Genomic DNA, 12104 nt, shown 5'->3' on the forward strand with positions numbered 1-12104 from the left:
TAAAATAAGAACAGGGTTGGCATGGAGGTTTTTGGTTCTGGAGCAGTAGAGGTTACCTGGAACACTTCAGTTTTTATAATAACAAATGTAATTCAAATAATTTCTGCTCCCCAATAACATTGCTGAGTCCTGTGGAACTCATAACAGAACACTAGAGAGTAATATAAATGGCTTCCCAATAGCTATTGAATAAGCAATTTTATGTGCCGAAAACATTGGCTTCCGTTCAAGGCACTTGACATGATTCATTGGATTTCAGCCAATACAGGTTCATAACCTGTTAGATCCTTGACTACATTTTCTCCAATGTTTGGTCCATAAAGAATGTATCAGCTTTTGATTATCATAAAAAAAAATCTGACCTCTATTTAGAGACAGAACCTTCAGTAAGCTGTATGTTGCCAGCATCTGAATTTCCCAAAAAATGTGCGATAAGACAAAATGGTATGTGAAAAGTGGGGAGAGAAAGGGGAAAAAAATATGGATGGAGTTAAGCTATGTATATAGCCGCTCCATTCTTTTCAGAAGATCCCCTAACCCAACTCTGATTAGACCAGTTTTACCCTATGAGGTCATTCTGTTGTTTTCAGCTCATTCTATTACTGATCAAAAGAAGGACAAGTTTTACATTGATTTACAATATTAAATAAGGGACGTGGTGGCTCAGGGGCTAAGATGCTGAGCTTGTCGATCAGAAAGGTTGGTAGTTCGGCAGTTCAAATCCCTAGAGCCACATAACGGAGTGAGCGCCCGTTACTTGTCCCAGCTTCTGCCAACCTAGCAGTTTGAAAGCACATAAAAAATAGGAATAGTAGAAAAAATAGGAACCACCTTTGGTGGGAAGGTAACAGCATTCTGTGCACCTTCGGTGTTTAGTCATGCTGGCCACATGACCATGGAGATGTCTTTGAACAGCGCTGGCTCTTCGGCTTTGAAACGGAAATGAGCACCGCCGCCTAGAGTCAGGAACGACTAGCACATATGTGGGAGGGAAACCTTTACCTTTACAATATTAAATATGGAAGAACATTGAATTAATCTCTTGTTTTGTAACAATTTATAAAGTCTTGGATTATGCCGCCAAACACAACACCCTAGCCATATATGGATTATATATATCTGTATGTAATATCCTGGTTTTGAAGCCTAAAAGTGTTGATGGAGGCATTGTTTAGCAATAGCAATAGCACCTTGACTTATATACCTCTTTATAGTGCTTCCCAGGCCTCTCTAAGCAGTTTACAGAGTAAGCCTATTGCCCCAACAATTTGGCTCCTCATTTTACCCACCTTGGAAAGATGGAACTTTCAGCCTGTTGAGATTCAATGTGCCAAATTTCAGGCAGTTTATTCACTATAATAGCAATAGCAATAGCAGTTAGACTTATATACCGCTTCATAGGGCTTTCAGCCCTCTCTAAGCGGTTTACAGAGCCAGCATATCGCCCCCACAGTCTGGGTCCTCATTTCACCCACCTCGGAAGGATGGAAGGCTGAGTCAACCTTGAGCCGGTGAGATTAGAACCGCTGAACTGCAGATAACAGTCAGCTGAAGTGGCCTCCAGTACTGCACCCTAACCACTGCGCCACCTCGGCTCCTCTATACTGACATACTCTCTACTACTGGTCTTTTCATGCATGCATCTGTAAAAGAAAACACGTCAGCTCACTACCTATCTAAAGACCTGTATGTCGTTAGATAGACATTATGTTTCATTTTCCTATTCATGTTTGAAGGCTGCATCAAGCAGAAAAGGAAACAGAAAAATATGAATGTCATAATTTAAAGAAAAATACATCTTGAATTTTAGAAGAGCCTGGTGAGGCTAGTCTTAGATTTTGCAGTTGACCCCCTCCAGCAAATAATTGTTTTGTGTTATTTCAAAATACTAATGTGTTTAAAATCTTGACAGGTGCTTAGTGCTTAGTGATCACACTGAGTTCAATCAATAATAACTTTTAAGGTCAATTATCAGGAGTGAGAAAAGGGTTTTAATCAAAAGCCATCTGCTCTTAATTTTTTTCTCTATAATGAAAAGGTCATATGCCATCTAGTGGATGATAGATGATACAAACATACGGGTTATTCATATCTTAAAATTAAACTTGCTTGACATCTTTCTGTGTGTACTTTCGATGCCTTGCTATGGTACATTTGGTTTTGTTGAGTAGTTTTCTTCTTTTTTGAAAACTCCGACGACCTAAACCTCCTATAAGAGACAATACTCTTTATTTCCAAAGTCAAATATAGCAACTGCCCTTCTTTGGCTGAGAAAATGAAGTCGACTGCATACCTTTCATGCTGGCTTTGCTCATTAGACCTATGAATGTCTTATTGCAGGGGTGCCAAACTCAATTTCATTGAGGGCCGCATCAGGGTTGTGTTTGACCTTGGGAGGCCAGGGTGGGCGTGGCCATCTGAACGTCACTCATGTTGCAGGCGCCTGTGGTGGCTCAAGCGCTCTGCCAGCGAAAACAGGCTCCCAAGTTCCGTTTCCAGCTGCGACGGCCTCCTGCAATCCTCTGCCAGTGAAAACAGAACTTGCACGCTGAGGGTCGAGTTCCGTTTTCTCTGGCAGAGGCGCTATGAGCTATTCCTTTGCTGTTTCTAGGGCAGCCCTGTGGGCCAGTTCTAAACCTTGAGTTTGGAACTCCTGCCTACTGGAATACCTGCCAGAAGTTCATATTGATGATACATCTGGATTCAGGGTACAAATTTTCTCTTAGGACAAGCATGTTTGCTTCATAATTTTTTTCCCAATACCCAATACTTGCCTTTCAATATTATAAAATAAAAATGGGCTTAGAAATATATAGCCTTGCCTTCAGCTGAGTAGATTGTGTAGTTTTGTAAGTTGAAAGCAAGGATGACTGAATGAATGAATGTGTAAAATGCCTCTAAGTCAAATATATTCCTAGTTATCATATGTATCTTTGGATTTTGCTGGTCTTTGAGCTTCTTAAATCGTTTCTGGTTTGTTTCTTTTGTTTCAGAAATCCAAGAAATCTAAGGCAGCAGAGACCATTGTGAAATCAGAAGCCGCTGAAGGTGAATTGTTTATGTTGGGTTCAATTATTAATGCGGAAAAGAGATTAAAGATCTTATAAATCAAAATAAATAAAACCTATGTTTTTATTCTGTTATTTGCAAGGATTGAGAGCTCTTTTATTGCACGGATTGGAAACTATATATTGAGTGAGTCTGCAGAAACCTCATATCGAATTTGGCTTTTCAGAGTACATTGAATCATAAATTAACCAGAAGGTTATTACACACGGCTATGCCTAAGAACTTCACGGCAAAGATTAACAAGTTGCACAAATATCTTTAGTAGTCTTTAAATAGTCTTTAGCTTTCCCATCTTTTCTGATTTATTAGTGCTTGGTGCAATGTACTTGTTATATAACATGTTAGTTGAACCTCTAGTAATGAGATTGGAAAAAAAGTAGGTGTAAAGTTTGTGCCATTAGAACTTAACACAAATGTCCTCATTCTGCAAAAAGAGGTAGGCAAACATTGGCTGTCGTCCTACTTTTTCCCTTCCTTTTCTTTCAAAATTCAGCCAGTTATTCCTTCTCAAGAAAGAATAGCCTGATGGAGACTTGCCTTCCTGTGTCAGTCACAAAGTAATCTAATAGAAAAAAGAGTTTTAGTAATAAAAATAATCCATGTTGCATCATTTAACCTTTTTTTACTATTATACAGATTCACAGAGTCCATCTCAAGTCAATACTGCAAAGGATGCTACACAAACTGGAGAAAAGAGAAGCATTACTTTCTGCAAGAGTACAGGTTGGTGTAACATCTCCAAACCTAATTTATAAATGCTCCATTCAATAGGTACTACAGGTGAAGCTGTTGCAGCCAAGTGTCTTCTTCACTTCCATAAACTGAAAGATCAGAGTTTCCAGAATTAAGTTCCTTTCTTAATGAGGGTACTTTCCCTATTGCTGTTAATCATGGTTAAGTGTTGAGTTTTAAACCTACGGAAACGAATTAGGCTTCCATCTTAAGTAAAAATTGAAAGTTAAATATTTAACTGTGCTAAGCAGCTTGCTTGAACTTCGTTCTTGGCAGATTTAATTGAGCTGCTATGTTGTCTTTAAGTTAGCGATACCTGAAAGATTCCCTGTTATGCCTCAGAGAACCAAACTTTTGGGATGTAAATATTTCTGTATTTACAAAATGCAGAATTCAAAAGTTGCCTTTTGAAAAGTACCATATTTTTGGAGTATAAGACGCACCGTAGTATAAGACGCACCAAGGTTTTGAAGAGGCAAACTTTTTAAAAAGTAGGTAGGTAGATAGAGGGATAGAGAGGGAGAGAAAGAGAGAGAAATACAGTAGATGGGTAGGGAGGGAGAGAGAGTAGTTAGGTAGGTAGGTAGGTAAAGGGAGAGAGAGAAATAGAGATAGATAGAGAAATACAGTAGGTAGGTAGGGAAAGAGAGAGAGAGTGTGTAGATAGATAGGTAGAGGGATAGAGAGAGAAAAATAGAAAGAGAGAGAGAAATAGAGTAGGTAGAGAGAGAGAGAGTAAATAGGTTGGTAGGTAGAGGGATAGAGAGAGAGAAATAGAGAGATACAGTAGATAGATAGGGAGAGAAAGAGAGTAGGTAGGTAAGTAGGTAGAGAGGGAGAGAGAGAGAGAGAGAGAGAGAGAGAGAGAGAGAGAGAGAGAGAGAGAGAGAGAGAGAGAGAGAGAGAGAAATACAGCAGGTAGGGAGACAGAGAGAATAGGTAGGTAAGTAGATATTTCCAGGTGTATTTATCCATGTGCTGGAGAAGGAAATCACTGACAATCTGCAGCATCTAAGACTTTGTTTCTGCTGGCATAGCACTTGATCAATGTAATTCTCATTAATCAGTTAAAGAGCTTTCTGAAAGGAAAAAAAAAGTTTTTGCACTCTGCAAACCTCCCAAAAACAGCCTGTTTTTCGTGAAAATGGGCCTGTTTTTTTTTTTAAAAAAAGGCATGAATAGTTTTTTGCTCATTTCTGCCTCCCCCCCCCCCCCAGGAGCTCTCTGAAAGCCTCCATAAGGGTATGCAAGGCCATTTTGGTGAAGGGGCAGGGCTTCAGGAGGCTGTATTCGATGTATAAGATGCACCCAGATTTTCAGCCTCTTTTTTGAGGAAAAAAGGTCCGTATTATACTCCGAAAAATACAGTATATTGTATCCACATTTAGATAATTATAGAGGTGATGATTATTGGGTATCTTTATCAAACCTTTTGGATAAAAAGTTATTCTCTCCTTAACATAATAATATTTAGATACAAAAGTTAAAAAAATAGAAAAACTAATATTTTCAGCTAACCTAAAATTTGCGGTGTGACTATTTAGTAAGATATATATTGTTTACTTGTATGTACGTGCTACTTTATCAATGGAGAATTCATGCTCCCTATTTTCTTTCTCCTCTGTTCTATGTCAGTCAGTGAAAAAGCACCAACTTTCTCCGAGAAAAGCATCAAAGGTGCATCTGAACCTGTGAAGAGGTCCTCTGCAGCCAGTGGGGAGAAATCAGAAACGTACAAGTCTATTTTTACTTCCCACAGCTCAGCCAAACGCTCTAAGGAAGAGTCTTCCAATTGGATCACACACACCGCATACTATTTCTGAAAGAGAAAATTATATGATTTTGAGTGCCCTCCTGCTTTTTGCCACCTCTTGCTTTCTTTTTATAGGAGAAGCTTTTGTTATAGGAAATAGTGCTTTTTAAACAGCAAAACAGCTTCAAAAAGAAGCCAACATAGTTTTAAAGAGGAGATATTAAAAACGGTAGCTGAACTTGACTTTAATTTTTAAAGGACACCTACTTTGAGTAAGTACTCATCATAACATGACTGCTTGATGTCCTTTTTGAAGTCGGGAACTGTGCTTGAAATAAGCACAAGTTCTGCTAGGTTCTGCTTAATCTGAATCGTTAGGCTGCATCTGAGTGCATAGGCACAGTTTGTTATCTTGTAAGTATTTCCCATCCATTTATCTTAGTAGGAAATTTCGAAATTGTGAGTAGAAAGAGAGAGGCGAGGATTACATCATCCTATTCAGTTTTTGTCTAGATTTGTAACAGATGCCACTTGAGACATTTCCCCATCCTGTTGTCCAAATGTGAGATTAATTTAATAGGTCTTAGTCCTGAAGCAGATTCTTAAATGAAATATCCAAGAATGTTTCTGGAGGGATGAGTCACCATCACACTTTTGCAGTCTTTATTCTACCTTGTTCATCTTTCGTGATATAACTCTTATTGATATAAGAGTTCTTATATTGTTGATTATTAAATTATAACCTTAATTCTGCAGTTTCTTTAAAAAAAATAGAGCTAACAGTGTTTTGTAACATTCTGACACCTTGTATGTTGAAATAAAACAATAATTGAATAATTCATCTTGCAGTCTAGTATGTGATTCAGATTTATGAAATTCAGCAAAACTTGTTTTAGATTTTGGATCAAAAGAATTGCAAACAGAAAGACTTGTGAACTCTTTTGGAGGATAGAATTTGCAAAGTGCAGGATCCTAATTTATTAGAGGTTGGATGAGAAATATGAGACAGAATATTCCCTCATTGAACACAAAGTTCTTGATAAAAATATAAGCAATCTTGAGTAGAGATGACACATTCTGATGAAGGTATTTAATGTTACATTCCTCCGAATAAAAATTTTCCTCAGAATTCCCCAAGGCCTTAATGAAAAAGCTCTACTTCCACAACCACCTGTCCAATACCTTTGACAAGTGAGAGTTGTTACGGTAGGTATTTCATCATTGCTGCAATAGTGAGTATTCTCCAGAGCATTGGAATCTCTAGAGCAGGGGTGTCAAACTCACGTCGTTTCCCCCTTTGCTAAAGTGGGCGTGGCCAATGTGTGACGCATCTGGCCCGCGGGCTGTGAGTTTGAGAGCCCTGCTCTAGAGGATTGTCCCATCCTCTCCCCTCCATCTGACAAATTGGAACACCCAACGTAATTCCATGAAAAGGAAACATACATCATTAATTTTTAAGGCCTTTATTAGGGCAACCAAGAATGCACGTGAGTGTATAAACTTTCAAGATTTCTTCTAGAGAACTTGAGAACTTCCTGATAATTAAAACAATTAATCAATGGAACAACTTGCCTCCAGAAGTTGTGAATGATGCAACACTGGATGTTTTTAAGAAGATGTTGGATATCGATTTGTCTGGAGTGGTGTAGGGTTTCCTGACTAAGCAGGGGGTTGGACTAGAAGACTTTCAAGGTCCCTTCCAACTCTGTTATTCTAATCTATTCTATTGCTTCACTGTATGCCATGGTATCATGATTGGATCTTCTGATCATGAAGGGATCTCTAGATTAAAAGACAGTAGTTATCCACTGCTCGTTTGCCAGCTCCTGGAATAAGTCACATAGACATTTATATTTCTGCCTAATCAACATCTCCTTTTTAGGAGAGGTGCAAAGGACAACTGTTCAGCAGTGAAGGAAGCGTTCGTTGACTGTTAGACCAGTGTTTCTCAACCTTGGCAACTTGAAGATGTCTGGACTTCAACTCCCAGAATTCCCCAGCCAGCGAATGCTGGCTGGGGAATTTTGGGAGTTGAAGTCCAGACATCTTCAAGTTGACAAGGTTGAGAAACACTGTGTTAGACAGTGCTAAGAGTTGTAATTGTACTGTGGGTGGGGTGTCTTTGTGAATTCAGATATAGTTGGAGGAGAAATCTGCAGTTGAGAACTCAATGGTCAAGCAGGATCAGAGAGAGACATCTATAGAACATATCAACTAGTGGCAAAGAATACTTCATTTGGAAATGACAGGCCTGAGATCAGAAAGGAAAGTTTTACAAAGCTGTTGAAATTCCTAAACATCACAAAGAGTATTTTATTTTACTCGTTTCCAATAAAAGTAGCTGAGTGAATGTATCAAAAGAACATTCAGGTGAGTCAGAAAAGAGAAATTAAAAATGCAAAACAACAGCACCAAAACCTGTAAAAAAATGCCAGAATATTAAAAGTAACGCAATGCATTTGAAAAGAATTTTTAATAATAAACTATTCTCATACAGAGGAAGACTGAGAAAGTGAGCATAAAATTCCAATACTTTCCCCCCACCTTGATCTTGGATTAGCACTGCTCAATTTTTTGTCAGGAGGGAAGAACAGTTGAAATTTTGAGCTTTTCGAAAACTGATTCTGTTTAATTTGGCAGTATTTCTTCAGTTACTCCTCAATAGTGTTAAGTTTCCAGATGAATTAACTCATCACCTCTTTTTGCCAAAAAGACAAAGGAGGACATTATGTCCTGTGTCCACAATGCCTTCCAGCACAACATGGCCCTGCTAGCTGGGGATGATGAGACCTGAACTCCTATATATTTGGAGAGCACAAATACAGACAAAAACAGTACTGCCACCTTGTGTTGGTTTCCAGGAAGAGCTTTTGAAAATTTGTGCAAGATTAATGCAAATCGGAATTTTGAACTGCCTAATGATGACTCTATATCGTTAAAAATTGGGGGGAAATGTTACAAGTTCCTGGATTCTTAAAAGCATGTGGAACTATATGACATTTGAGATATCTCAAAGGTGCCTTTTTGAAAGACAGCTGGGCTTTCTTGAGGTTTTTTTCCTTGAAAACATTTCCCTTTCCACCCAAGAAACTCCAGCTGCCTTTTGGATGACAGAATCTTCATAGACATTTGAGATTTTAACTAATAATGACATTGCCTTTATGTTTCTTCCCTTAATATTAATGAAACTATCTGAGTATAAAAATCAGACAACTGTGTTTACTATTTGGCCAGCATTCCTGCTATACAACTACCAGCTTCAGTAACTGCAATATTTTTCCCATTTTATACTCATAATTAGTCATATTTTTCACACTCGGTTTGTCATATCATTTGCATAATATTTTTTCTTCTTCTAAGTTATTAACCCATTAAAAAAAACAATTTTACGTCCTTGAGAATTTTCTCCCAGATCAAAACATTGTGAGGCTTTCTCATTCTGCTCTATTCTATTTATAAATGAGTGTTTGACCTTTTCCTCTTGTTCTTCTCTTCCTTTTTTTTCTTTTCAATTGTGAAGCACAGAAGCTAATTTCTCATTACAGAAGGCAGAATATGACAGTCCGATTCACAGCATAGATATGTTTTGACAACATCTCCTTAGCTTTTCTCCAAAGAGGCAGTTAATCTTAGAGAAATAACGTAAATGTCTGTTTATATCTGACTTAGCTACCTTTTAGTTCATTCAGATATTGCTGGATCACAATTCTCAACAGCCCATCTGAATTGTGAGTGCTGATAGAAATTGCAGCTTAGCCAAAAAATTTCTGTTTCTTAACAACAATACTTCATCACCCGTAAGCTGTGTTACAAAATCATGCTATGCATTGCTAAGCAGTGTTAATTTCAAAGTTAGGTTAATCCATAATTAATAAATTTTAAGGCAACTAAGTGGAATGCAGGATGAGTTTTGCTTATAATCTCTTGCCCAACCATTGAAGCAGATGTCCAGAAAAACTAAAATGTCTATACTAAGAGCTATTTTTAAAAAATCTTCCATTGTGGTTTCCAAGACTGGTCAGTAAAACCGCTCAGTTTTCACCTGGAAAATGCTAGGTACTCTCACAAATATTAGGCTGCTTACACAATGCAGCATACATAACGCTACAATGCAAAACAGTAGTTGTTTCTGCCTCATTTTGTGTGTGTGTATGTGTGCATGCTTTTCAGACAACATTGATTATAGGTAGACTGCCTAGATCGGGTTTGATCAAGTGAGCCATGGCCCATTACTCACGCTAGAGTTGCCACCAGCATTGTGTGGGCACTAGCATCACATGCTCACATCCCCATTTGCACAATGCTCACGCTTACGGCCCCTTTTGCGTCACACGTGTGCTCGGGACCCTGTTTACATCGTGTGTGCCCGTGGCCCTGCTTCAGAGGTGGGTTCCTACTGGTTCAGATCAGTTCAGCTGAACAGATAGTAACTTGGCGGCCTGGTTCACTGGAACTGGCAGCAACCCAAGCCTGCCTCGCCCTTGAACCGGTTCTCTTGGTGGCGTGTTTTTGCCTTCTGCGCATGCGCAGAATGATTTTTGTTGCCCTGCACATGCGCGTGTGGCGCAGCCCTGAGTGAGCCAGCAGTAGCAGCAGCCAGAACCCACCCCTGCCCTGCTTGCGTCATGCACGCAGCCCCATTCCTGCATGCTCATGCATACATAAAGGCACCTGCCCCTCCCTCCCTCCGGGCCGCCAACCCAGAAAGGTTGAGGAACACTGGCCTAGATTAACCCCTGCAGGTTTTCGATAAGATTTTCCAAAGCGTATGGAAGTTGAGTCATGGCAACTGGACTTTTTTTCTTTTTTGATTTGAAATGTTTCACTGCTTATCCAAGTAGTTTCTCCAATCTTCTCTGTTTTCCAAAGTGGTTTGTCATTGCCTGCTTCTTAGGGGTGAGAGAAAGTGACTGGCCCAAGGTCACCCAGCTGGCTTTGTGTCTAAGGGAAGACTATAATTCACAGTCTCCTGGTTGGGGTGGAATAAGAGGAAAAGAGTTAACACAGCGGCTACACAAGCCAATCTTACTAAATTGATCTGCTTGGTATCAAGCGAGTAGATAGCTTTTGAGACAGGCCTCTTGAGAAAAGTGTTGGGTAACTATTTTGTGGGTCATCTTTTCCTACATTTAATCCAGATACCAGTTAAAAATTAACATGCATATTTAAAACTTAATATGCATTTTTGAAATTTTCAAGCTTTATGGGGTATATTAGTTTATCAGCGTTTATACTAATTTGTTTTTCTCCTATGCTTAACATGATGTATAACAAAATTGTAAAAACCCGTGGAAGACCAATTTGAGAACAAAACAAAACCAGGAACCAATTAAAAGTAATCAAGCTCATAGCACGAATGACAAGAAGTCTAAAAATATAACAGAAGTAGAAGTATTTATACATATATTCTCTTTTGATTGGTTCTCTCGGACTAAAAGCTTGAGAATATAAAATAACTTACCGAGATCCAACAATAAAATAGACCCTAAGATTAACTCTGTCAAGAGTATTCCATAAAAGAGCAGGAACTATGACTGGTATGGCTCAGTGAGTGAAAGCTTCCAAAATAGATTCTCTCTTTAAAATCTCAATTCTTAGATCCTGATCAACAGGGAGACCCTTGTCTATTTCAACAAGAAAGAGGTGTGTTCATTGAATCATAGAACAGAAAAGAACCATTTAAAGAACCAGATCCAATCACCTGCTCAGTTCAGAAATCTAAATTAAGCCACCCCTAACCACAGCACCAAAACTGCTAAGAAAATTATACCTGTTTAAATAACCTGCCTCTCAACCTCATGGGAAAGTCACCGTAAGGTTGACCCCATCTTCCACTTAAAAAAAAAAAAAAAAAAAGTGACATTAGTGTTCCTTTTATTAATTTGGAATCCCAAAGATGCTTTTTTTTTTCAGGAGGCAACTGGACTTTTTTTGTTTTTCCTTTGAAGACATACCACTTCTCATCCAAGAAGCTTCTTCAGCTCTGACAGGATAGTGGGGAATGGCAGGATTTATATTCCTTGCAGACAGCTGGTCATTTGCATCCTTTTAGAGGGCCATTGAAGCACTTGGAGTGTCAGGGTTCCAAGGAACACCCCCATCGAAAGAAGACTCCGAGGCTTGAAATTCCCCAAAGTTCCATTTTATTAGAGATGTCATATTGGCACATCTGGGAAAACCCAAATCCGAAAGCTTCCAGGTTTTCCCCACCCAAATGAAAGTTCAAGTCCCTGCCCAGCACCCAAATGTCCGTCACATCACCGAGTCAGGAACCATCCCAACTGGAGATGCCTCTCAGTCATACCTCTCCAGGTGCAGGGCAAGATGTTCTTGACTCTCTGGGAAAGGAATGTTATTATGACTGTATATACCGTATATACTCGAGTATAGGCCGTCCCGAATATAAGCCGAGGCACCTAATTTTACCACAAAAAACTGGAAAAGTTATTGACTCGAGTATAAGCCTAGGGTGGGAAATGCAGCAGCTACCGGTAAATTTCAAAAATAAAAATAGATAACAATAATGTTTTTGAATATTTACTTCCTCCCC

At 38.9% G+C, this 12104-nt stretch overlaps 1 protein-coding gene across 1 annotated transcript in view; it reads left to right on the forward strand.

The window, feature by feature from the left end:
* RTF2 (replication termination factor 2) overlaps positions 1 to 6393 on the forward strand; it is a 55790-nt gene extending 49397 nt beyond the window's left edge. Inside the window, exons 7-9 of the mRNA XM_087720493.1 lie at positions 2994 to 3048; positions 3706 to 3792; positions 5437 to 6393. Coding sequence (XP_087576619.1) covers positions 2994 to 3048; positions 3706 to 3792; positions 5437 to 5624 — 330 coding nt within the window. The 3' untranslated portion in view covers positions 5625 to 6393. The remainder of the gene's footprint in view (positions 1 to 2993; positions 3049 to 3705; positions 3793 to 5436) is intronic.
* The last annotated feature ends 5711 nt before the right edge of the window (positions 6394 to 12104 follow it).

This window comes from Thamnophis sirtalis, unplaced genomic scaffold (assembly GCF_051295495.1).
Source record: "Thamnophis sirtalis isolate CommonGarterSnake01/CBP01778 unplaced genomic scaffold, rThaSir2_p1.2 scaffold_7, whole genome shotgun sequence".
NCBI lineage: Eukaryota > Metazoa > Chordata > Lepidosauria > Squamata > Natricidae > Thamnophis > Thamnophis sirtalis.